The 26,584-nt window shown below is 35.8% G+C and overlaps 1 protein-coding gene across 2 annotated transcripts in view; it reads right to left on the bottom strand.

The window, feature by feature from the left end:
• EXOC6B (exocyst complex component 6B) overlaps positions 1-26,584 on the bottom strand; it is a 615,941-nt gene that overhangs the window by 141,109 nt on the left and 448,248 nt on the right. For both annotated transcript variants that reach the window (XM_003793416.3, XM_023515268.1), the window contains exon 20: positions 12,557-12,630. In XM_003793416.3, the coding sequence (XP_003793464.1) occupies positions 12,557-12,630 (74 nt within the window). The remainder of the gene's footprint in view (positions 1-12,556; positions 12,631-26,584) is intronic.

The raw sequence follows: 26,584 nt of genomic DNA, 5'->3' as shown, positions 1-26,584 counted from the left end.
TGTTCATTGTGGCTTTATTTATGGTATTTCCAAACTGGAAACACCCCACAAATGCATTAACTAGTGAATGAGTAAACAATCTGCAGTATGAAATACTATTTTGCAACAAAATATAGAGTACTAACTTATGTAACAACATAGATGAATCTCAAAACCACGATGCTACATGGAAAAGACACAATTTAAAGATTTGGCCAGGTGTGGTGCTGAGACCTGTAATTCCAGAACTCTGGGAGGGTGCGGCTGCAAGATCTCTTGAGGCCAGGAGTTTGAGATCAGCTGAGCAACACAGTAAGACCCCATCTCTTGAAAATAAAATAAAAAATTAGTTGGGCATGGTAGCATATACTTGCAGTCCTAGCTACATTGGAGGTTAAGACGGGAGGAGTACTTGTGCCAGGAGTTTGAGGCTGTAGTGAGCTATGATTGTACTACTGAACTCCAGCCTGGGTGACAGAGCAAAGCCATGTCACTAAAAAAACAGTTTGGTTCCATTTTTATGCATTATTCCATTTATATGGCATTTTGGAAAAGACAATACTATAGTATCAGACAGAGAATCAGAGTAGTCGTTGCCAGGGAATAGAGTCAAGGGAGGAGAGCCATTGCAAAGAGGCATTTAGGAACTTTTTGAGCAATGAAAATATTCTCTGATTTTGGTGGTGGTTATACAACTACATATATTTATAAAATTTATAGAGCTGCATATCTAAGAAGGATGAATTTTACTATATGTAAACCATACCTCAGTAAGTCAACAAATAAAATTCTGTCAACACCAAATGAGGAAGAGAATATGGAACAACTAGTACTTTCATTCACTTCTGGTAGGTATAGAAAATAGTACAACCACTGTGGAAAACAGTTTAACAATTTTAAACATAAATTTAAACATACATGTACCATAGACCCAACAATTCCACTCCTATTATTACTCCAGAAAAATAGAAGCCCCAGTCTACCCAAACACTTACACATGAATGTTCTTAGCAGCTTTATTCATAATAGCCCCAAACTGGAAGTAATAAAATTTTTACAAATATCAATAGGTGATATTTGGTGATCCACCTAACACCATGAATTAATCTCAAAATACTATGCTGAAAGAAAGAAGCCAAACACAAAGGGTACACAAAAGAATATAACTTCTAGAATTTACATAAAATTCTAGAAAATAGAAATCAATCTGTGATAAACAGCAGGTCAGTGGTTACCTGGGGGCAAGGAGAACTACAAAGAAGCACGAGGAAGCTTCTTGGCATGTTAGACATGTTCTTAGTTGTAAAATTATTTTTCACATACTATAGTAATAAATAAATAATTTTTAATAGAAAAACACTAAAGCAAACAACTTCTAATTTGGTTAAGCTTGAAAAATTAACTCAAAGTTTATTTTCTTTTCAGTTACTGTCATGCTCAGAAGAGCTCAGGACATTTAATAGTTACCATTCTCAATTTTCTACTTCCTGAATAATGGCAGGAGCCTCATTATGAGCTGGCAGCCAAAGGCATAAGTACTCTAAGTCATGTAATGAATCAGGAAAAACTAAGAAATCACTCCAGGTCTCTGAGTTTCATTTGAATATTGTCCCCATGCAGGTAGACTCCTCAAGTATAAAAATATCAATAATAGAAGTAATAATGATAGCTACTTTCATTTATTATATGCTTACTAATTATTAAGCAACATAATTATATTGTCTTATTTAATGCTTATGCCAACATTTATAAGCCTTAAAGTTATTCCAAATCTTCATTTCGTAGTCTAGGAAACTACCATCTTAGAGGTGAAATTATTCACCAAATGTCATAGCTAGTAACCTAAGGTCTGCCCAATTCCAAACTTAACTGTTATACTGCCCTGTCATGCAATACAGGGCTCCTAGAATTTGTGGTTAACAGAAGCCCCATTTTTCTGATGTTGGAAGGGTTGAGGAAAAGCAGGAGACACTTGAAGTTTAACAGACCAAGAAAGAGTTTTCTTTCTCCATATGTAAGGGATTTGTAGAATGCTGAGCACTCAGTATTTAGAAGAGATTCCAAACACAGCTCTCTGCTAACCTACTAGGAACAGATCCTAAGTCCCTGAATTGATTGGGATCTTGCCTATATAGTCACCACTGCCCATTTTTCTTTTCTACTGTATATTCTTAGCAAATGTTATAGTAAGAACATGAAAAGGGAACACAAGAAGCTATTCTAGGAAAATGAGCTGTCCTTTTACACAAATGTTATCCAGAAGGGCTTCATGCCCAAGTTCAATTTCATTTCATGTATAAGAATCCCTTAATCACATCTCAGAATGTAATACCACTTCTCCCTTTCCACATTCTCAGTGAGTTATATTACCCTTGAAACCAAAAGACCAAAAAAGAATCCTAGCTAATCAAGGAAGAGCTAATATAAGAGATGAGAATTCCATAGACAAGGCTGTTTGCTTGTGTCTGAAAATGCTTGCTTTGCAGATCCCTCTTTTGTGATAGGCACCCTACAGAAGGCTCTTTCCTGAGTACCACTGCCTTAGAGAATCAATCTCTGCTGACTGTACCTTTGCCTCCTGGACTCCCTCACTCTGGCTTGCCTCTCACTGTCATCATTTCTTTCACTCACATTTTTATCCTTGTCCCATATTCACTTGCCCCCTTTGGAGTTGATGCTTTAGACTATAGTTTTGGTTCTCTACCTTTACTGATGCTGTCTAGTTCCCCTTTCTTTACAGGGACTCCTACTTCATTTCTTTACCCATGGTTCTTTACCCTGGTTCTTGAACTTGAATAGAAACAAGTGTTGTAACCTTTAAATTAGGTTCTGGAGTCTCCTTTTGGTTCTTGCTCTCCAGAGGTCTGTGCTTGTAACTGTGATTCTGAGGTAGCTAATTCTTATAGGTAAGGGCGCTTGTTTCTTCGTAAACCGAAATATGCCCCAGTTCCCTAAATCTAGACCTTTGTTGTCACTCTCTGCTGCCCTCCAGTGGCTATGAATAGAATGTATAATCGTAGTTAGAAATTAGTTCCAAGGCTCTTTCTTGGCCTATGAGTGTCCTCTGTAGGACACTAGGCAGTGCAGTTAATGGAAATGTGTGAGCTTAGTGGTCAGAACCTAGCAGGCTTTCATTCAGCCAGCACTACCACAACAGCCTCTGATACCATGGTTATTCCCAGGGAAATGCATTTGTAATGACTCTCTTATCCTTTCTTCTACAAATGTGAGTCACAGAAACTCACAGGTTCCAGGTTGGTGAATACATATATATTCATGCCATGTGATGGAGGTAACAGAGAAACCTCCTGAATTTCTCAGGCTTGGCATATTAGGAAAAGCAGAGAGCAGTACAGTGCTAACTCAGGCAATAAACTATCTCATAGACTATCTCACTTATCTAGCTTCCTTATGATATAGCATGATCAGGGATGCTGTCTGTGGATTAAGGGAGCAATTTCTAGGTGGCTTACTATGCTATGCTTGTTAGTGTTAGCTCTTTATCCAAGAGCTGAAATAAAATGGAACCCTGGTCTCTGAACTGACAGAGTTTACTATGAGGCTATCTAGAGCAACATTGGCATCATTCCTATATTAAAAGTTACAGCAGTTGTTCTAGTGAAAAAAAGGAGGAGATTGTTACAGACTAGACTCACACTCCTGTAAAATGTACTTCTGCCATTACTAGAAAGGGTGTTTTATTTTCTTGTGGAAGCTTTAAGTGGCAGAGCCCTGACTCCAGGTTGGAGTAGAAAGTGCTGGACAACCAAGCTTTAGGTTAAACTTCCCATCTCTCCCAAGACTGTAGCAGTATGGGCTGATAATAACAATGGGTACTCTCAGCATGGGAGGCTCATGGCTCAGAAGGCCAAAGTCAGTGAATTTTTCTTGGAGAAATATTTCAAAAGCCTGATGTTTTGTCTCCTGTTAACAAAAAGTTTGTCAGTAACTACTTCTGATTGAAGGAACTTCCTTCACTGCTTGTCTTCACATATCTGCCATTTATAAAGTTTAAGGACCTAGACAGGGACTACAGTGCCTTCCACTCATTTAGCATTTCTAGACACCCAAATTGTCTAGAAGGAAGGTCTCTCAGAGAGATCCAGAAGCTACCTCTCTATCAGCTGTACACAGCTATATAAAAAACAAGTGCTTGGGGCTTACTTTACTGGTCAGTGAGTGTGCTTGCTTCCTGAAGAAAAACCAAACCCCTGGAAAATACAGTATATCGGGCCTTCTACCTTCTCTAAGAACTCTTATATGCTAAAAAAAAAAATTAAAAAGGAGTCTATCTCTAATAAGGCTACCATGATTTCAATGTGGTTACCATCTACTACTAATACTCACTCTCTTCTGGTTTCCAACCTCCTAAAACAATTCCATGAAGACTTTAGGAAATTAGACCTCTGAGATGCTAAAATTATTTCCATAGTGAGAGGATAATGAATAGAAAATGGCCTTTCAAACTTGCTATAATGCCATTTGATCTATTAAACATTGGTCTTTTCCTGGAATTTAAATAACATTTTACATGTTTTTCTATACCAAAGAGTTATGTTCATTTGGATATTGCACCATAAGATCATGGTCTGCAAGAAATGGACTTTGTTAAATTAAAAAAGGCACTGAAATAGAATTTCTAAGTTCATTTCCTCCCAAGTTAAGAAGGTAGTATGAAGTGAGATACAGTCTCAGAAGTTCTGGAGTAAACTCTCCTCCCATCAACTGAGGGCACTTAGCAAATCCCAGAATTTGTTCATATTACTAGGAATTCCATCCATTAATTTCCTTGGATGGCTCTAGTTACTAATGTTCCAAGCAAGGTAAGGAGACATGTCTCGTTGGCAGGGGCTGTTGCAGCATCCCAGTAGCTGTTCTTTTTCCTTGCACATGCCGATCCAGCACATGCTATGCCCTAACCTTGTACCTACTGACCCAACCTTGGCTTATGTAAAGTCAAGGGCCTAGTTCAGTGGAGTATATTCTCAGAATGTTTCTGCTTATATTTTTCACAGAACCAGGCCTGGAAGATGTTAGCTATCCCCTGCTTAGGAATAGGAATTACTTCCTGTCCCAGAGCCTTCTTTGATATTGGAGGTATCACCCTGAAGGTTATAGCTATCTGTGAAAACAATTTGAGCAAGGAAATCTTCCCAAAATAACCAGAAGTCTCTACTTCCAAAAACCAAAGGACCACCTTTTGAAGTCAATCATCTTATTTATGCAGGCCTACCAAACCATAGCTAAAGTTCTTTTCTGAAAGCCTATGTATCAGTGTACAGCAGACTTGGCCTTGCCCTGCAGATCTTTCCATTAAATTCTGCAGCTGTCCCTAAAACTGAATAATAGGGCATCAATACAAAAACTCAAAATCTAGATAAAGTGGCATTCCTATAAAGAAACAGGGCCACCTGAAGAGAGACTATGGGAAGAACAGAATGTTGGAAAAGCCTACTTTACAAGCATGTAAGCTCCACAAGGGTAAAAGTGATGCTTATTCACTGCATTATACCCACTGCCTCTTACAGTGCTAGGAATAGTGTTGAATGAATGAATGTATGAATGAATACTCCTTGACTAGGGAAGTGTATATCTATATCTACATGCTTGCAGTACCTATAGATATTATAGTCTAGTCTATATCTTGACATAGATATAGACATGTAGAAATGAAGACATTTAGTGGCTCTGTATCAGAAAAGAGATCTGTACAGGTGGTCTGACATACTAGTAAGTCCTCTTCTAACCACTGAATGACTTGGGTATATAAGATTCTGACTTTCATTTCTGATCTGCCCTCCCTACATACACATGCTGTTACATTGGTGGTACAGGTAATCTTTTCTGAGATAATGCCCTTTATGGCTGAAACTATTCTTTCTGACCCCACCTTCCACATCAGTCACAATGATATCTTCTGACACCATGAGTTATTAAGCTATTTGATTTCTGACTCTGGTATAGATGACTCCCAGTTTTGCAGGCTATCATTCAAGACCAAGCTAGAATGTAACCTGATGTCAACAGAATATTTCTACTAAGCGCTTGAATTCTATTGACAACATTACTGGTCCATACACATCACTATAGAGGGTTCTCAAAAATAACTCTTTCTATTTTCCTCTACAAAGAGTATCTCATAAAAATTTTCTCTTACCACCTACACTTACACTTTTCTTCTTCATCAAGACTCCTGGAAAGTGTTCAGTGAACTCCTGGGATAAGTATAGGTCATTACCACCCCCCATCCCCCAACTCAAGTTACATTCTAGCTGGTTCAGGACCTATATTAAGTACATGTGAGAGATGCCTTCCTTTCATTAGCTTAACAGTCATGATGAAAAACAGAAGAATGATACCTCAGGCCTTCTGAGATGTGGGCCTGCTCCCATCTCCACCCTAGCCTTCTATGAAGACTCCTAGTTAGTTAGATAGCTTAGATTGGTTAAGGTGAAACATTAAAAAATAAACCCTATGAACTATATACCATTTTGATATGGTATGTATCAGGAAAAAAAATCAGCTTTTGGTACAAATGAGTTTTCTACAAGGATAAAATACAAATGAATATTAATAGAAGTTAAGATATTTTTTTATATGAGCCACAACAAGCGAGCAAAGGGACAATGCTCCCTTTAGGAACAACATAATGTTCATTAGATTTGGTTAATTTGATCTAAAAGCCAACATTGTATTGACAAGGGTCATAGCAGGATGAAAAATAGGAGGGGCAGTTCTATATACTTAGGGTCGTGAATTGTACTCAGGTTTCCCTAACTAGTGTTGAGTAACTGAAGGCACTGGTTTTACCTCTATACTGCTAACAAGAATAGCAGCAGAATTTGTTTGACATCCCAAAAGAAATATATAACTATTTCTCTTAGGTCCTATAGTTGTTTTTAAGGTAGGTGAAGTGTCTGCAATGGAAATGCACTGTGTTTACTTCAGACAGTAGGTTAATTAACTGGGGAATAACTAACCTAGAGGGAATAGCAACAGCTCAATCTAAAAAAAGCCCTAGATATCTTGGGATGTCTTGCTATACAAGAGTCATTGCCAACAAGCTTCATTCAGGAGATCTGATGCAATGTCACAACCTAGTTCATTCAGCTTTATAAAAAAAAGTAAGTATATATCGGAAGTAAATAACAGCTGGGGCTAAGGAACAGAAAATATTGTGATGTTACTAAGGAAAAGAACATTCTTAAACCTTAGGTCAAATTTGAAAGGTGAACTGCCATAAATTAAATAAATAATAATCTGGGGAAGTTAAGATGCCCGCAAAATGAATATGAATAATAGAAATTTGAAGTATTTCAGGATGGATGAAATTAATGGGAAAAATACATCAGATATAACAAAAGAGGCACATGAGGAAGCTGAATAGCAAAAAATAAGGAATAAAGAAGAGAAATTAAGAAATGGGGGTTTAACAATATTAGCCTAATACTTAAAGGAGGAAAGACAGTCAAACAAATATACACATCTTCTCTCATGTTTTTAAACAAAACTTAAATCTGCCACTTTCTATGTGAGAATTATTTTCTTCTTTCTTTTTATTTTTTAATTAAAACTTTACTGTATACATATACAGTTTGAAATATTTTCATCAAACTGATTAACATAACTTTCATGTCATTTTCTTAGTTATTGTATTAAGACATTTATATTCTACTTTTAGAAAGATTCACTTGTACCCTTGTAAGAAAAACCATAGAGGTGATTCCAAAAATCACATTACAACAAAGATATCTGTATCAGAATGTTTATTGCAGCCAAATTCATAATTGCTAGGTCATGGAAGAAGTCCAAGTGCCCATCAACCCATGAATGGATCAATAAATTGCGGTATATGTACACCATGGAATATTATGCAGCCCCAAAGAAAGATGAAGACTTTACCTTCTTCATGTTCACATGGATGGAGCTGGAAAATGTTCTTCTTAGCAAAGTATCTCAAGAATGGAAGAAAAAGTATCCAATGTACTTAGCCCTATTATGAAACTAATTTATAGCTTAATTTTCTTCTTTCACTGATGCCTAACTTTCTTTCAGTTTGGCTCTCAACCTTTTCCATGAAATCATTTATAAATACTTAGGCCCACAAAGGCCTCTCCACTTCATGGCCTCTTTTTGAATTTATAGATACAACCTGGCTTTTGATTTGCATCATTTATATACACTGTATATCTCAGTTAGAGTGTAAATTGGAGCTTAGTTCCTCATTTCTTAAATTTGTGTTGGTGTTGTGACTTGCTCTAACTAAAGGAATGTGGTGGAAGTAGTAGCTTGCAAGTTCCAAGTGAGGCCTAGAGGAGTTTGCACCTCTGCTCTTGCTCTCCGGGAACTCTGTCAAGAAGCCGCATAAATGACCTGGGTCAGACTGCTGATGGCTGAGAGGTCACATGAGCAGAGAAGAGCAAGGCAAGCCAAGGAAATTGAGTCCAGTCAATCCTTAGCCAGTCTAGCAAGTGATTGTGAAGTATGAGTGAGACCAGCTGAACCTATCCTAAACGGGGATTCTGTGGGAACTTGAGCTTAAGAAATAAATTGTTCTTATTTTAAGTCAATATGTTCTAGGATGATTTATTATATGGCAAAAATTGCTGCAATAATTGAACCATACGCAATGGTTTTATCCCTCTGCTGTAATACTTATCACAGTGTGCCTTATATTAGAACTAAGTATTTGTTGATCACCCCTTTGCTCCTGGAAGGTAGAGATTATATTTTATATTTATATATGCACATAGTACTTAGGTTGTACACTATACATATTAATAACAGTTACTCAGAATTTGATAAACTGAAATGAAAATCAAATTCTGATGTTCATCAGCATTATATATTAATGCTTACCATAGGAGAAAATTGCAAGCCACAGTACTGTTGAAGAATCAAATACATACTGAGAATCTACTATTGGTTTATACTTTAAAATTCCCAAATACAAAATAGAAACCATTAAAGGCCCACAATTATTAGTACTTGGAATATACATGCTGCCTTAAGATAGTCAATTAAATGAGCACATAAAGCTGTCCTCCTCAAGATTTAGGATTAACCCAAATTTCGATTGTGACAGAAAGATACACATATATTTGACATTTGCAAGTGAAGGTGTACTTTTATGAAGTGATAAATATAGAAAATTTAAAATGTTAAAGAAGGAGATTTTGATTTGTATTGTATAATTCACATCATTATTAATAGCAGGTTTTCTAAACCCAGAAATCTGACAAATGAGACTTAACTCATTTGTACTTTCACTCTGAAGTGCCATACAAATGTAAAATATCATGAAAGCTTGTGTATTCAAAATGTCATTTCTCTTTTTTCCTTAAGAAGTAGGGAAGTGAGTATAGACAGGACAGGTGAGAAAGGATGAATAGTTTTGCTATCCAAATATAATTTTCCTCCTAATGAAATTCTACAGCTTTTAAATGACACTCTGTCATTATAGTCTATACAAAGATGACTTCATAAAATATTCCATGTTTTGAATATTTTTAAAATTATCACTTAATTGATACTGTCTGAAACGCTCTAAAACAAGAGAACATGAAACGATGATTAGAATGAATATCCTCATAAACTAGTGAGGCATATACACTCAATGACAGTAAAAGAATATACCCATATGCTGCACTGGGGCCAGATTCCTTCTTTCAGGGGTGTATACCCTATAATTTGCCTAAACTTTATTTTAACTTCTTCCTTTAACTTCTGCCATTCCTGTTTAATGTTTTTATCTTCAACTTAAACAGGCATAATGGTTAAATCTGTTCATAAGCTACATAACTGAATCAGTACCTAAAACGGTTTAAACTGGTCATTTTAGAATTTAACAATCTGTGATGTTAATAATATGTCTGAAAGAAAAACATGGACCAATGAGAGTAGTCTCCAGTTTTGATTCATTAAATCAGTCATGCAAAGACTACTAGATGAATAACAATGCTAAATGTGAAAAAGACTCAATAGGAAGCTCAATAAATGAAGACCTGAAAGCCCATCTCCCCGAATTGGGGATGCATTAATAAAAAACCAGATTGCATTAATGTACACAGCTATCATTTAATAAAGAAAAAAATAAAAACAAAAAACCAAAGATTCAAAAGGTCAAAGTTAAGTGAAATAGATTTCAGGCAACTTAACAAATACCTCTCTAATAACCATATTATCCTAAGGTAGAACTTGCTGTTTTGGGACAATGAGTTCTCCTAAAGGAGGATATTCAAACATAGTCTGGAGTGCTGTGTAGGATTCTTATGAAAGGATCAAGCCAAAAGTTATACTACATGATTTTTAAGATTTGCCTCAGCTCCCAAATTCAAACATTCTATTTAGGATTCTAAAGACTACATGCAAAAGGACACTTAAATCATGCCTCATTTAGTGTAACAATACCACCCCTAAAAATACACTCCCAGGCTTTCTATCTGTACAGGTAGTTTGAGCAACTCTATAGTTAAGAAGTCTCCTTTTAAAAGGTGCCCACTCTAAATAAGCTCTGAGTATGTCTAAAATGAGCTGAAAAGAAATAAATATGTTCAGCATTGTATGTGGAAAGATCATTATTCACAATGATTCAAGCTACCTAAGCCTTGATAATAATGCTCTCTGACCAAGAGCTGAGGAAGTTTTCCAAATGACCTTTGTTAGAAAAAGTATCCCTTTAAGCTCCTTTCATAGAGAGAGATATAAGTAGAAATTAGGTGGTAGATTCAATGGAAACGGGCATACTCTTTTATTATCAGTAAAATTTTGGAGTTTTGGTTTCAACTATTTTGAGAACAGAAATGCAATAGAAAATGGGAACTTAAGTATAAATAATAGTGCTCACTGAGAGCTTACAAGTACTTGAGTATTCATCCCCAGCTCAGATCCACCTTATTTTGGCTGTGCTTTTTAACTTACTCCCTTAGTTAACATTTTCTGTGAACACTAGTTGCTTTCCATAGGGACCAGAACCACAAACTAGAGAAAATGACTACACTTCCTTTTCAGGAATAGTGAGAATGGAAAAAATTTTCTTTGGATGTGTTTCTTCAATGAAATTTGATTTCTGCTTTTCAAGAAAAGACAATTGGCTTAGAAGTCTCTGGGAAGAAGAGGGGGGAAAATCCAACAGATATCACCCCATAAAACCCTAAGTAAAATCCCAAGCTTTCAATCTTACATTAGTCAAGGGGTTAAAACGTGAATGTCTCAGTTGAGTTGTTGAATCTACAGGTGGAAGGTCTTAAGTGTGGGAAGAGATACTCAATTCCATTTGTGATTGGGCTGGGAAAGCCCTTTGTGTGTCAGAGAATCCTCCACCCTGGCCCCCAAATATTAAGTTGACACACGTTTCTGGGACACAGCCTGAATCCTCAAACTTTGGCAGGTCTATAGACACACAATTTTCTGTTTTCCACTTAACAGGGCTTTCCAGAATTGTCATCAGATGACAGATTACACCACCCATCCACAAGGATTCAGGGGTGGCTCGGGCCATCCATTATGGGCTAAAAGCTGTTCCAGCATGAATCAAGTCACAGTGGTAAGGACTACCAATACAAGGGGTCCTACAGCTTTAAGAAATACCCTGGGCATCTAAAAGTTTTCAGAATGCAAACTATGTAAGCTCTGAAAACAAGAGGCACTGCATCATTATGGCAGGAGAAACAAAGCCAGACGCCTTTTAAAAACAGACAACAAAAAAAAAAGATTGTTTTAATAGGAGAGAAACATCAGTCATTGATTCTTACTTCATTCACACTTTCTATCCAACCCCATCCATCTTCAGAGTGAAGAGATGACAGAGCCCAGTTAACTCTCTCCCTCATTGAGCCCCCCGCCCATCCTGCTCCACTATATCCAAACCATCAAGGCCTACCAACCCATCCATTTCAGTGTGCAAGAAACGGCCCTATCGAATGACTCTTCCTATCTAATGGACTTTCTAAAGCTCAGGTGTGCCTAAGTACCAGCTTTCACCATGTTACTCTAATAGGGTTAGCATGACTGGTCGGGCCTGTGCTAAACATCTTCAAAAATGACCACTTAGTCACTCATGGCTGACCACATTCTACAAAGGAGGAGATGGGAAGACTTAAAGCAGCAGGAAAAAGTCAACAAACCAAATCAACAATCTAGAATGTAAAATGTTTCATTTTGCTTAAAAGCTGCTGGCCACATTATCTGCAAATAAATGTTCTCTGAGCAGGCAGTCTCTGCATCAGCGCACCTGCTTAGCATTGGTTTGCTGAGTTATCTTTTTGCTGTGTCTGCAGAAGCCAACTACAGCACAATGGGTCACATCACTTGAGGGTCACTTGAGTCCCTCTACTCTCTGGGTCCCTCCTCCCACCCCCTGTCTTCCCTTCTGCCCACAAAACCTTTAACTCCACCATAGCTAAGGATCCCAGATAGCTAAATAAAAGAGGTGGCCTCAAACACAGGGAAAAACCCTTAGGTCTCCAGTGTGAATCGCCAATGCCAATCCCCCTTCCCTCCCCTTTTCCTTAAGACCTGATGGTCTTCAGTCACACATCTTAAAAGAAAAACAAAAAACAAAAACACAAAGACTTACTTGTCTCAAGTCGATGAAGGCCAACTGCAGCGTGTCCTCCTGGAACCCAGGCACCGGGCCGGATCTGGCAAACTCTGTGGGAAAGAAAAGAGGATAAAAAGCGCCTTTAACTAACCATGGACAGGGAGATTGGCAGACGGATGACAGGGAAGACAAGAGAGGCTGGGGGAGAGGAGGACCAAGCTTCTAAGGAGTCATGTCTCTCTCCCTTCAGCTTCTTTGTTTGCCCTTCAAAATTCGTGTCATCAAAACACCATTAATTCCAGCATCCTGACAGCAAGGAAACTGTACTAATTCGACCTGAAATTTATTCCCATGAGCCGCGCTGGGCTTCAGAGTATTTGTTTTGTGAATGGACAAACAACTTGCAAAGGAGGAGGGAATGGGGGAGAAAAAAAGTTTTTCCTCTGAACACAATAAAATCTTCAGCTGTGAAACTCTTTTCAGTTCCGAAAGCTATTTATATTTTAGATCGCTGAAGGAATTTTCTAATTTCACGCTTGTCACCTCATTCCCCAAGCATTTATCAAAAAATATTCCCTGCCACATCATTAATTATTCCCTCACTGATTATTTGTGCTATCTTATGAGTGCATTATTGCCCCCCCCACACACATACACACATATGCATTCATGCGCGCACACACACACATACCTATAGTAGCAGAGGCTGTACCAATCCAGTACTTGGCTTTTGAGCAAAGAAGTATTTGCAGATATGAAAAGGCCCATCTGAATTAATCTCATTGCAAAATGTAGAGAATATTTTCACATTTCTGTCCTTCTAGTGTACATTCTTTGTCCTTAACTTCTATTTCCATTCCACTCTGAAACATTTTTTCTTTTCCTTCCTTTATCCTAGTTTAGTGTTAGGTCAAGTATACTACATGAATGCTATTTGCAATTTACAGTGGTGCCTTGGGTCCATGCTTGGTTTATGACTTTGGCTTCTACATTGTTAAGAAGATAACTGCACAGGGCTATAGGGACAAAAACTAGTAACAGTTAAGAATGTCAAGTTTTATTGTCCCTGAGCCCTGCTTATTACAAAATCAAAAGGTCTTAAGTTCCCTATACACACACACAGAGCAAATTCAAAAGCTAGATAGTTACTATGTCTTCAATTTTCTAGGAGAAGCCAATGTCCAATCTACTATTTACCTCAAAAACAACTCAAATTTGTTCAAAGCAAATATGAAAAAAAGAGTTTTCATTTCAATTATATTTTTTCCAGGACTATATTTAGGAAACTATATAGAGTTGGTATTATATTCTTCTCTTGAAGTTAAATAAAATTCATGAAGATACGTGCATATATCTCTAGAAAATTATTTCTAATAAGCTAGTAGCTACATAGACCCAAATGAAAATTTATAAACAATGGAATTTCTGGTCTTTAAAAATATTTTCCACCTGAGGGCTTCTTACACACAACAGGGTTTTATAAAATCCTTGCCCCACTTTTAGAAATAATGCCAACAACTTAGATTGTAAGGATTTATAGGAACAGTATGTGAAATGAAATTTAATTAATTTATTAAACTAATTAAAATATAGGGCAAATGTATTAATTACATACATTAATACAAATATATTAATTACATACATACAAATTAAATTTAATTAATTTATTAAACTAATTAAAATATAGGGTAAATGTATTAATTATATATATTGTAGACATTTCAAGTAAAAATAACTCATAAATGGAAAGACATAAACTCTGTGGCATGATTAGCAGTACTACAGTTTCTGTTTGCTTTGAGAAGAACTTTCAAATGCCATTTATAAATTCTTGCATATGAAGCCCCAGTGATATAAGTTTTAAAAGAGTAAAATTCTAAAACTGTACAAATACTTGATGAATGCCATGTTACTATTACAGAAAGCTTGATATATACTCCCTCTCTCATATCTACAATAGCCATTATGTGTGATAGCCTTGTAAACAGGAGCTATTTGAGTCAAATGCACAATTTGCCCATACTATGCTCCTATTAACAGCAGTTCTTCGAATTATAGCTACAGCCACTCTTTCACAGCCCTGATCATTAGGTGGTCAGCTTAAATATGCTTTCTATGCTTAATGGTTTCTTCCATGGTTAGTAGATTATCACTACAAATACTGCATGGCTCAAGTCTATGCTGAGTCATTGGAAGCATTTGAAGCTCTCTTTGTCAGTAAGAACCTTAGTAAGTAAAAATGCAGCAACTATCAACACATTCTGCTGTCTTATATGTGTCCAACTCAACAGAATTATCCTGTGATACATATTTGAAAGCTTGGGAGCTGGCAACACATTTTTGCATTTCCTTATTGGGCATGATCCTTGGGGCTAACAGATGAAGCTGATGAAACAAACCATTTAGGAATCGGGATGTGATACATATTTAGTTCTCAGAGTCACTTTATAGACCTCATTTTTATGACACACTGAATCTTCTAGGTTCCCAAAGAATATGATGTCCTGAGATTTGATTTCCCCTTTTATAAATCAGGGAATCAAAGAATGACAATCACATTAAGTATAACACAGTGAAGAGACTAATTTTCATGTTCAGCTTATGAAACCAAGTATTGTATATTCAAATTCGTATTTGTGTTTTCTGTCATTGCTTTCATTCTTGTTTTCCCATGTAGACTGCAAACTCCTTATGAATTACTATAAGATTACCATGCAAAACCTAACAAGTATTTAAAATAGCAGATGCTTAATAAATGTTTTGTTTTTAATTAAGTAAGTTGCACAAATAGCAAGATTCATTAACCTCATACACTCTTCACTGACTAAAATAAATCTCTAGATTGCAATAGATAAAAGAGTTCTTAATTTTAGTATCAATGAGCAGGCTTTAGGAATTCATGAGTTCCCTAAAATTATAAATTATATGCACAATGATTAAGGGATTGTCTTTGGGTCATAAAAATCAGAGTTTGAGCCTCAGCGCTTCACTTACTAGCTCAGGTGCTTGCACAAATTACTTAATCTCTTTCAGTATTTTTATCTCAAAAATGAAGATAATAACAGAGCATTTTTATAGTGCTGCTATGAGGATTAGATGAAATAAGACATGCAAAGCAGTTGGCAGAGTGCCCAGCATATCATAATTGATTATCATTATAATTAGTTTTTGTATAAATATGCATTTCTCTGCAGAGATGGTTTATAACTTTCATTGAATTCTCAGAGGGTTGGTGACTCAAAAAAAGTTTAAAACTACTGCTATATATTAAGGACAAAACATTAGAATAAATTTAGCTATCTTTCAGCGACAAGTCAGTAAGTTGTCAGTGCAAATTTATTTATAGACAAATATTTAATTGTTTCATTTATAGAAAGTTACTAGTGTGTTGGGCACAGAATAATAATTTTTATTAGTATTATCAAACAATTTAATAAATGTATAAAATAGCTCTCCTGTAACTTTGTGACTCAATAAGTGTTTACAAACATGACTATCCTCTTAAGAGTCAACTTTTTAAATATATGAAAAATAGTAACAGCATGAGAAAATATAAAAAGATAAAATTAGAACTTGTATATATTCTTGTTTCGACTATATAAAATACAGTATGCACAGATATTACAACAAGCACTCCATAAGTTATAAGGTTATAAGAAATTTTTTATTCTTTGTATATTATAAACTTTAAAAATGAATTCAAATCACTTTTATAACCTGAGAAAAGAAAACTGAAGAGCACACACACACAGACATTAGTGTGTATGCTGATGTAGCAGTATCTCATTTAGTGATAGAGATATAAATTGCTCAAGAGACAGCATTTTTCTTCTTAGTAAAGTATCTCAAGAATGGAAAAAAAAGTATCCAATGTATTTCATATACTATGAAATCAGTATATAATCACCCACACATTCATAGGAATAGTAAAACATAACTATAGTCCAGAAAGAAGGAGGGAAAAGGAAAGAGAGAGCAGGAGAGAGGCCAGGAGAAGGGAGGGTATTTGCTATTTGCAGAGATCCAACCTGATGTGCATAATGCAATGATACATTTCTAAACAACTAGGAATAGAATATGAATGTTTTTACCACAACAAATAAGTAAGCAAGAAGACGGTTATATTAATCAGTTAGATATAAGCATTCCACATTGTATATCAAATCAGCACATTGTATATCAAATCAGCACATTGTACCCCATAAATGCATTAATGTACACAGTTATGACTTAAAAAAAGAAATTTTAAAAATAGACCGCATTAAAGGCAACTGGGATAGGTCTGCACACTCAAATTCTCAGATGCTGCCTGATAGAGAGACAGGAGGAGAATCACACATGAGACAAGGGTGAGAGGCTCCCAGTTGCATGTAATATGCTGATACACCCACAAACTGATTATAGATACATTTTCCTTTAAAGTCATGAAAAAAAACCTTTGTAGACTTGTCTTTGATTCTAGGATCTATAATAGTATTCAGTCTCTAAGTGATGGAAACTAGCACCAAGTTTTCAAGGAATAAGAAAGGAAATCAAGGTGCTTGCTCTATTAACATAGAAACACACCTTACCTTTGACCAACTCTTGTTACTTGGGGACTGAATCAAAGTTCCAGAGAGGCTGGCAAGGTTGCTCCCTCTTGGAAAACTTGTTCAGCTTAGTAGAGTCTCTGACCAGCACCAACTCATTCTCCAGAAAGTTTGGCTTTCCCCTGCAGCTCTACCCTGCCCTTGTCCAGTCATGCATGGTAGGGACTCACAGAGTCTAAGCTGGTATCAGGGCCTGACTCCAAGATCCAATTTGCAAATATGCAAAATCTTTCAATGAGGAAATTGCCAGGCCATTGAAGTTTATGAAGAAAATACTAGTTTAATTTTTATTAAAAACAATTAAAATGCCTATAGTCCTAGCTACTTGGGAGACTAAGGCAGGATTGCCTGAGCCCAGGAGTTTGAAGTTACAGTGAGCTATAATCATGCCACTATACTCCAGCCTGTGTGACAGAATGAGACCCTGTCTCAAAGAAAAAAAACTAAAAGAAGATGTACACAAGAATGAAACAAGTGTCTAATGTATTTAATACTAATATGAAACCAGTAGATGAACTAATATATACCCACACAAGAGAGAAACTCAATTGAATTCAAGTTGGCGGAGAGGAGAGGAGGCAGGGAAGAGAGGAGAGGATGGAGGGGAGATTGGTGAACTCTCACCTAATAGGCATAATGTAAGGGTATATGGCATACCTCCTGGATGAAGGGCACAACTACAATAGGAATGTTACCTAGCAAACATAAATATTGCAATCTAATCATTTGTATTTAATCTGAAATTTAAAAAGATGTACAAAGTTATAGGAAAGAATAAAGGTACAAGAAGAGAAAGAAAATCATTAGAATCACCAATAAAATTACTTTACTGCCAAATATCCAACAACCCTTCACGTTTTCATGCAAACACAAAATCTATGAAATGTGATAATCTTTTTTTTTTTTTTTTTTAGTTTCCTTATTGGCTTTTTTTCTTTCTTTTTTTTAAATTTTTTTTATTAAATCATAGCAGTGTACATTAATACTATCATGAGGTACAGTGTACTGTTTCTGTACACAATGTGAAATACTTTCATCCATCTGGTTAACATAGCCTTCATGTCTTTTTCTTAGTTATTGTGTTAAGACATTTATATTCTACATTTAGAGAGATTCACATGTACCCTTATAGGATAAACCATAGGCATGATCCTACCAATTACCTTCCCTCCCCCCATCCTTCCCCCCTTCCCTCCCCTCCGTCTCCCCTCTCCCCATATTCCTGGGCTAAAACTGGGTTATAGCTTTCATAGGAAAGCTAGTTCATAGTAAGGCTGAGTACATTGGATACTTTTTCTTCCATTCTTGTGATACTTTGCTAACAAGAATATTTTCCAGCTCCATCCATGTAAACATGAAGGGGGTAAATTCTCCATTTTTCTTAATAGCTGCATAGTATTCCATAGTGTACATATACCACAATTTATTGATCCATCTGTGGATCGATGGGCTCTTGGGCTTCTTCCATGACCCAGCAATTATGAATTGGGTTGCAATGAACATTCTGATACAAATATCTTTATTGTAATGTGATTTTTGGTCTTCTGGATATATACCTAATAGAGGAATTATAGGATCAAATGGCGGGTCTATTTTTAGTTCTCTAAGTGTTCTCCAGATGTCTTTCTAAAAGGAACGTATTAGTTTGCAATCCTACCAGCAGTGCAGTGGAGAAGTGTTCCCTTTTCTCCACACCCACACCAGCATCTGTGATTTGGGGATTGTGTGATATGGGCTAATCTTACTGGAGTTAGGTGATATCTCAAAAGTAGTTTTGATTTGCATTTCTCTGATGATTAAGGATGGTGAACATTTTTCATATATCTGTAGGCCATGGACCTGTCTTCTTCAGAGAAGTTTTTCTTCAAGTCCCTTGCCCACCCTGAGAGGGGATCAGTTATTCTCTTCTTGCTAATACGTTTGAGTTCTCTGTGGATTCTGGTTATTAAACCTTTGTCGGAGACATAACCCGCAAGCATCTTCTTCCATTCTGAGGGCTGTCTACTTGCTTTACTTACTGTGCTTTTGGCTGTGCAGAAGCTTTTTAATTTGATGAGGTCCCAGTAAGTGTATTTTTGATGTTGCTTCAATTGCCCAGGGAGTCTTCTTCATAAAATTTTTGCCCAGGCTGATTGTGATAATTATTTTTGAAAACAATATAAATTTTTCAGAAATATGATGAAAATGCACATTTCTAATAATCTTTGATTATGACTAAATAAAGTTGCCAAAAGCAAAAAAGGAAGGATTGCACTAATTTCAAAAATGCTTTCTAGACTTCTTGAAGGTGATCTTAAAATTAAGAAACTCTGTTGCTTGGAGAAAGACAAAGAAATTAACATTAGGGGTGGTGCCTGTGGTTCAAGGAGTAGGGCGCCGGCCCCATATACCAGGGGTGGCAGATTCAAACCCAGCCCTGGCCAAAAACTGCTCAAAAAAAAAAAATTAACTTTAATTATCTTATACATTCATACATGGCTAAAGAAAAAAATATGTAAAAGATCCCAGAATAATAAATTAGAATAAAATGGTATAATCAGAGTTAGAAGGGGCTTTTAGAAGTCAAAATGACTGTATTAGTCTGCAATTTATATATCTAGAGAGAAGGCTTGGGAATTTATACAAAAGCAGGCTGTGAGAAACAAAACTAATTTTTCTGAATCTTTGCAAAATGTCCTTAAAACAAAAATGGTTTTCAAAGGAAGATGAACAACAAGGTAAAATATATTTCAGAAAAGTGAAACGAGTACACTGGCAAATAGGTAAAATAGAAATTTTGAAAGGAAAACATAATTTGTTCAAATAAGAAGTAGGTAAAAAGATGAAAAGACAATCTACAAAGTGTTACTGAGAGGTCCTCAGATGACATCAGGGAACTGATACTATTGCTATACTATTGCTTTCAGGGAACTTCCAGCTCAGACAATGGATAAGCCAGTAAAACCTATCCTTACTGAATGTATTAGTGATTTGGTTTAAGCCAAAATGCCAGATAAGTAGGAGAATTCAGTACCACAAAGGCTAAAGTACACTGGGTATTTGTTTCTATCATAAGATCATGTCAGGTCACATGTGTTTTTTGTGGGATTGAAAAAAATAAGAGCTGTTGTTAGTGTATTAATATAATGGTTTCCTGGCATCTAGTTCCCTGGAGCAACAAAGGGTGTACTAGACTACAAAGTGTGGCTCTGGGGAAGCCGAAACCTTCTTGCATCACTTCACAGTGGCTCTCCTAAGCTAATTACAGAAAGGAGTTGATGGACTCCATAGGGAATCCACTACAGGCCCTGCTGGTCAGAGAAAGGTCGGCCAATATAATGAAGTAAAAATGAAGAACAAAGTCAAGGCGACATGGAGAGGAGTGAAAAGGGAAAACTTCTGGGATATTCAACCAACTCTGCTAGTATAAGCATGCTTGTATGAAAATATGATGATAAAAATTAGCTACCATTAATTACTTAGAATATGACTATGATGTAAATTATTTGCTTTTTACATTTTAAATGTTAAGATGTAACTCATTAGATCTCCCACCTCAACAAGGGGAGATGGCTAAGGACATTGTGCCTATAGTTAACAATGCTGTACTATACACTTAAAAATTTGTGGAAAGGGTAGATCTCATGTATGTGTTCTTACCACAGTAAAAATAAACAAAAGAAAAATAGTATGAAAGTTACAACTTTATACAAAATATCCATATTACACGCCTGATAAAGAACTTGTATCCTGAACATATAATGAATTATTACAATTTAATAATAATAATTAAAAAACAATTGAAAATAGAAAAAGAGCAGATACTTTACAATGGAAAATATGTAAAAGTACAATAAGCATGTAAAAAGTATTCTATGTTGGAGTAATGGCAGTAAGATGATGGAATAGAAGGATCTCCACATTTACCCCCATATAGCACAATAATTTTGTAGTCATTCATAGAAAAAGTGCACTTTGTGAAAACACTGTGAAATCCTGGGGAAACTCTAGATTAAGACAGAAATGTTTGAAAGGGCCTAACTATGTTTAGGTGGAAGATTTGTCAGCTCTTTCTAGACCTGGGAAAAACCTCTACACCTCATGGACGTGGTCATAGCCCCATTTGGCATTGGTCCTGCTACCAAAACTATTCAGAAATGAACTGGTAGGAGTCATTCCCACATATGGTGGCACGACTGCTGACTTTGGTCTCAACTGTGGATCCTGAAACAACCCTGAGAATAACTCCAGGGCATCTTAGCTGTGGTCTGAGAGCAGCCCTGCCATAGAGAAATTCAAGGAGTGACATGAAGTCTAAGGTTTTACGGCAAGAATGCTGACCTCAGTTCCACAGTAGATTGTAAGAAGGCCTTGAAACTTGACTTTAGGCCCTCTCAAGTGCCTTCTGAGAGTGTCTTTCCTACAAAGAGACATGTCTGTGTCTCCCAGAAGTAGGCCTGCAGACCTTGATCTTGCCAGTGAACCCTGAAGCAGCCCTATGACTCAATTCTAGGCCCTCTCAGTCACAGTCAGGGGCAAGTGCTGTGACAGTGACCATCCAGTCACCTACCAACAGTCCTCATAGTGAATTGAAGGAACACAAATTTATCAGTGTACCTATTAAGAGATCTTCTATCTGTGGATCCTGAAATGAACCCCATCCTCTTCCAACCTTATAAAACAAGGTTCTGGAGGCAGTTGAGATCAGACAGATTTATACCTGCTAGAGGCCACAGGAACAGTCTTGCCTACTCTGGATCCCCCTGTGAAACTAGCAGCAATCATGTAACCAGCTCTAACCCTACTTAACCACTATCCTGAGGGAAATCTCATTAGCAAATGGACTTACTAGGGTTGGATACTTTTGTTCCCTCCAAAATTCATGTTGAAACTTAATCTCCAATGAATAGTATTGGGAGGTGTGGCTACTGGGAGGTGATTGAGTCATGAGGAAACTGCTTCATGACTATACTTATAAAAGGATTTGATAAAGGACATTCATCCTTTCTTGTCTTTCCACCTACCCTGCAGTGAATATAGCATAATGGTGCCATCTTTTAAGCAGAGAGCAGTCCTTACCAGACAACTAAACCTCCTGGTGCCTTGATCTTAGCATCTGGAGATTTCCCAACCTTCATAACTGTGGGAAATAAATTTGTGTTGTTTATAAATTACCTAGTCTCAGGTATTGTGTTATACTAGTACAATCAGATTAAAACAGAATCTAAAAAAGAGAAGGCCTGTATCTGCTTAGACAAGACTGTAAAAACTGAAAGAGATATTTTATTTGCTCTTCCAAATAGCTAGACACCAATGCAAGGCCAAATAGATAATAAACAAAATAAGTAAAAATTACACCATCAAATGAAACTATTAATAATAAGTTTCCAGTAACTAACTCCAAAGAAATGAAGAACATTTAATTGCCTGCAAAAGAATTTAAAATAACCATCTTGAACAAGCTCAAGGACATGCAATAAAACAGACAACTGTGTTAGAAGGCTAAGTAAATGAAATTAAATAAACAATGCATGCACAAAAAAATAAATTTAATAAACAGAAACCAGTAAAGAGATCCAAACAGAAATGACAAAGTTGAAAAATACAATGACAGAAATAAAAAATTCAATAGAGAGCTCCAATTATAGACTTGAGCATGCAGAAGACAGAATTAGTAAACTCAAAGACAGGTCATTTAAAATTAGCTAATAAGAGAAATAAAAAGAAAAAATAATCAAAAAATTATAAAGAAAATATAAGGTACTTGTGGGACATAATCAAATATATGAATATAAGAATTCCAGGGAATGGAGGAACAAAAAGGAACAGAAAGCTTATTTGAAATAAGAGAAAAGGGCCTTGTCAAATAAAACTCCTCTAAACTATCAGTGGACTTTTCATCAGAAATCTTGCAAGCCAGGAGGGAATAGGACAATATATTCCCACTGGTGAAAGGAAAGAAAAAAAAAAAATCCTGCTAACCAAAAATACTGTAACAAATAAAGTCATCCTTCAAAAGTGAAGTAGAGATAAAGATATCTCCAAACAAAACCTGAAGGAAATAATTTCCACAAGAACTGCCTTACAAAAAATGCTAAAGGGAGGTTTTAAAGTTGAAAAAAAGAATAGTAACTAACAAATATTAAACTCACGGGTAAATGTAAATGCAGAGTCTAATTTAGAATACTGTAAAACTATAATGGTGAGTAAATCACTTTTGATTCTATAATTTAAGTTAAAAAAATTAAAATGTCTATAGATCTTATAATTTGTCCATGGATTTGTGATTATAAAAGATGTAAAGTATGGCATCGATAGCATAAAATGGAAGGTTGAGGTTGTTACTGGCTTAAAATAGAATGTTATAAGAACAAAATGTCTTATGTAAACCCTGGGTAACCTTAAAGCAACAAACACTGGTAGATACAAAGAAGACAATTAACATGTACCATTGAACAAAAACTTCAACAAATCACAAAGGAAGAAAGTAAATAACAAAACTCAAAATAATCACTAAACACCAAATAAAACGGCATAGGAAGTCCTCACAAATCAAGAATTACTTTCAAAGTAAATAAATTAAATTCTTCAATCAAAAGAGAGAGTAGCCAAATGAATAAAAATTAAGACCTAACAATATGCTGCCTAAAAGAGACTCACTTTAGCTTTAAGGACACATACAGACTAAAAGTAGCAGTACAGAAAAAGGCAGGTAACGATATGACAATAAAGCAATCAATTCACCAACAGGATTTAACAGTTATAAATATATGTGTTGGCTCGGCACCTGTGATTCAAGCGGCTAAGGCGCCAGCCACATACACCTAAGGTGGCGGGTTCGAATCCCCAGCCCGGGCCCGCCAAACAACAATGATGGTAATTCAGAGAAAATTGGCGGGCGCCTGTAGTCCCAGCTACTTGGGAGGCTGAGGCAGGAGACTCGCTTGAGCCCAGGAATTGGAGGTTGCTGTGAGCATGATGCCATGGCACTCTACCCAGGGGGATAGCTTGAGGCTCCGTCTCAAAAAATAAATAAATAAATAAAATAAATATATGTGTTAATATATATAACACTTGTAAACATATACATGTCAGGCAAATGTTAGTAGAGTTGAAAGGAAAATAGATAACACAATAGTAGCAAGGGATTTCAATACCACACTCTCAAAAATGGATAGATCATTCAGACAGAAAAGGAATAAGGAAACAGCAGATTTGAATAACACTATACACAAAATGAACCTACCAGATATGGACAGACGTTCCATCCAACAGTAGCAGAATATACATTATTCTCAAGTGTAGACAGAACATTTTCTAGCATAATCACATGTTCAGTCACAAAACAAGTCTTAAGAAATTTAAGACAATTGTAATCGTATCAAGTATCTTTTCTGACCATGATGGTTTATAAAATTATATATTAATAGTAAGTTCTGAAAATTCACAAGTGTATAAAAATTAAGCAACACACTCCTGAGCAAACAATAGGCCAAATAAGAACTCAAAGGGGAAATAAAAATTTACCTTGAGATAAAAACAGAAATGTAAACTACCAAAACTTTTGAGATGCACAAAGGGAAATTTATAATAATAAACAACTATATTAAGAAAACGAAAAGTTCTAAATAAAAAACTAACTACACATATCAAGTAACTAGAAACAAAACAAATTAAGCCCCAAATTAGGAGAGAAATAATGATGATCAGAGCAGAAATAAATTAAACACAGACTAGAAAAATAATAGAAAAGATTAATAAAATTGAGAGTTGAATTTGTTTGAAAAGATGAAGAATAAGTGACAAAGTCTTTAGCTATACCAAAAATAAAAAAGAGGATCAAATAAGTGAAATTGTAAATGAAAAAGGAAACATTACAAATGATACCACAGAAACACAAAGGATTAAAAGAGACTAGTATGAACAATTACATGCCAAAAATATTAATAACTTAGAAAATGGACAAATATCAAGAAATATGAACCTACCAAGATTGAATGATTGTGAAGAAACAGAAAATCTAAACAGACTAATAACAAGTAAGGTAACAAGTACTGAACACAAACATATTTTATAATGTGAGCATTAACTTCATACCAAAGCCAGGTATGACACTACCAGAAAAGGTAATTCTAGGCCAACAATTCTTATGAATATAAATGCAAAAATTCTCAACAAAATACTAGAAAACCAAATTGAATGGCACAAAAGAAGGATCATATGCCCCAAGATAGTGGAATTTATTCTTGGGATATAGAAATGGTGATTCCATATATGCAAATCAATAAATGTAATTCTCCATAGTAACAGAATGAAGGACAAAAACCATATGATTATTTTAATAGATGCAGAAAAGGCATTTGACAAAATTTACCATTCTTTCATGATAAAAATTCAAAAAAGTCGGTATACAAAGAATGTAATATATCAACATTATAAAGGCCATTTATAAAGAACCCATAGCTCTATGGTTCCCAACCCTTGGGCCACAGACTGGTATCAGTCCATTGCCTGTTAGGAACCAGGCTGCACAGCAGGTGAGTGGTGATTGAGCAAGCAAAGCTTCATCTGTATTTATAGCTGTTCCCCATTGCTTTTATCACAGCCTGAGCTCTGCTGCCTGTCTGAAAAGTGGTGACATTTGATTCTTACGGGAGCACAAACCCTACTGTATATGCTTTATGACCTGAAGGAGAGAGGTAATATATTTGAATCATCCCAAACCATCCCTCCTGGTGCATGGAAAAATACTGTCTTCCATGCAACTGGTGCCTAAAAGGTTGGGGACCACTGCCATATATAACATACTCAAGGGTGAAAAGCTAAAATATTTTCCGCTAAGATTAGGAATAATAAAAAAGGCTCCCACTCTTGCCACTTTTATTCAATATAGTTCTAGGCCATTGTCTTACACCATACACAAAAATTAACACAAAATGGATTACAGATTTAAATATAAGATTTGAAGCTGTAAAACATCTAAAAGAAAATAAAGGGGAAAAAAGTCCTTTGATGATGTTCTTGACAATGTTTTTTTTTTGATATGACACCAAAAACACAAACAACAAAATCAACCATAAACAAGTAGGACTCTTTCAAACTAAATGGCTTCTAAATAGCAAATGAAATTATCAATAAAATAAAATGGCAAGCTATACAGTAAGAGACAAAATATTTAAAAAACCATATGTCTTATGAGGGGTTAATATCCAAAACATACAAGAAACTCTAACAACTCAAAAGCAAGAAAACAACCTAATATAAAACCATAGGACAGGACCTGAATAGACTTTTAAAAAAGGACATATAAATGCTATATGAGAATGTGCTCAAAATCACAAATTATCAAAAAGATGCAAATCAAAACCACAATAGGATAATCACCTCACAACTTGTTGGAACAGCTATTATAAAAAATACAAGAGATAAAAACTGTTGGTGAAAAATTAATACTTCGTTTTATATGGAATCAGAAAAAAACTTGAATAGCCAAGAC

Source organism: Otolemur garnettii, unplaced genomic scaffold, assembly GCF_000181295.1.
Source record: "Otolemur garnettii isolate 467f Iridium unplaced genomic scaffold, OtoGar3 scaffold00068, whole genome shotgun sequence".
NCBI classification, from domain to species: Eukaryota; Metazoa; Chordata; class Mammalia; order Primates; family Galagidae; genus Otolemur; species Otolemur garnettii.
This window is presented reverse-complemented; position numbering and strand designations above follow the sequence as displayed.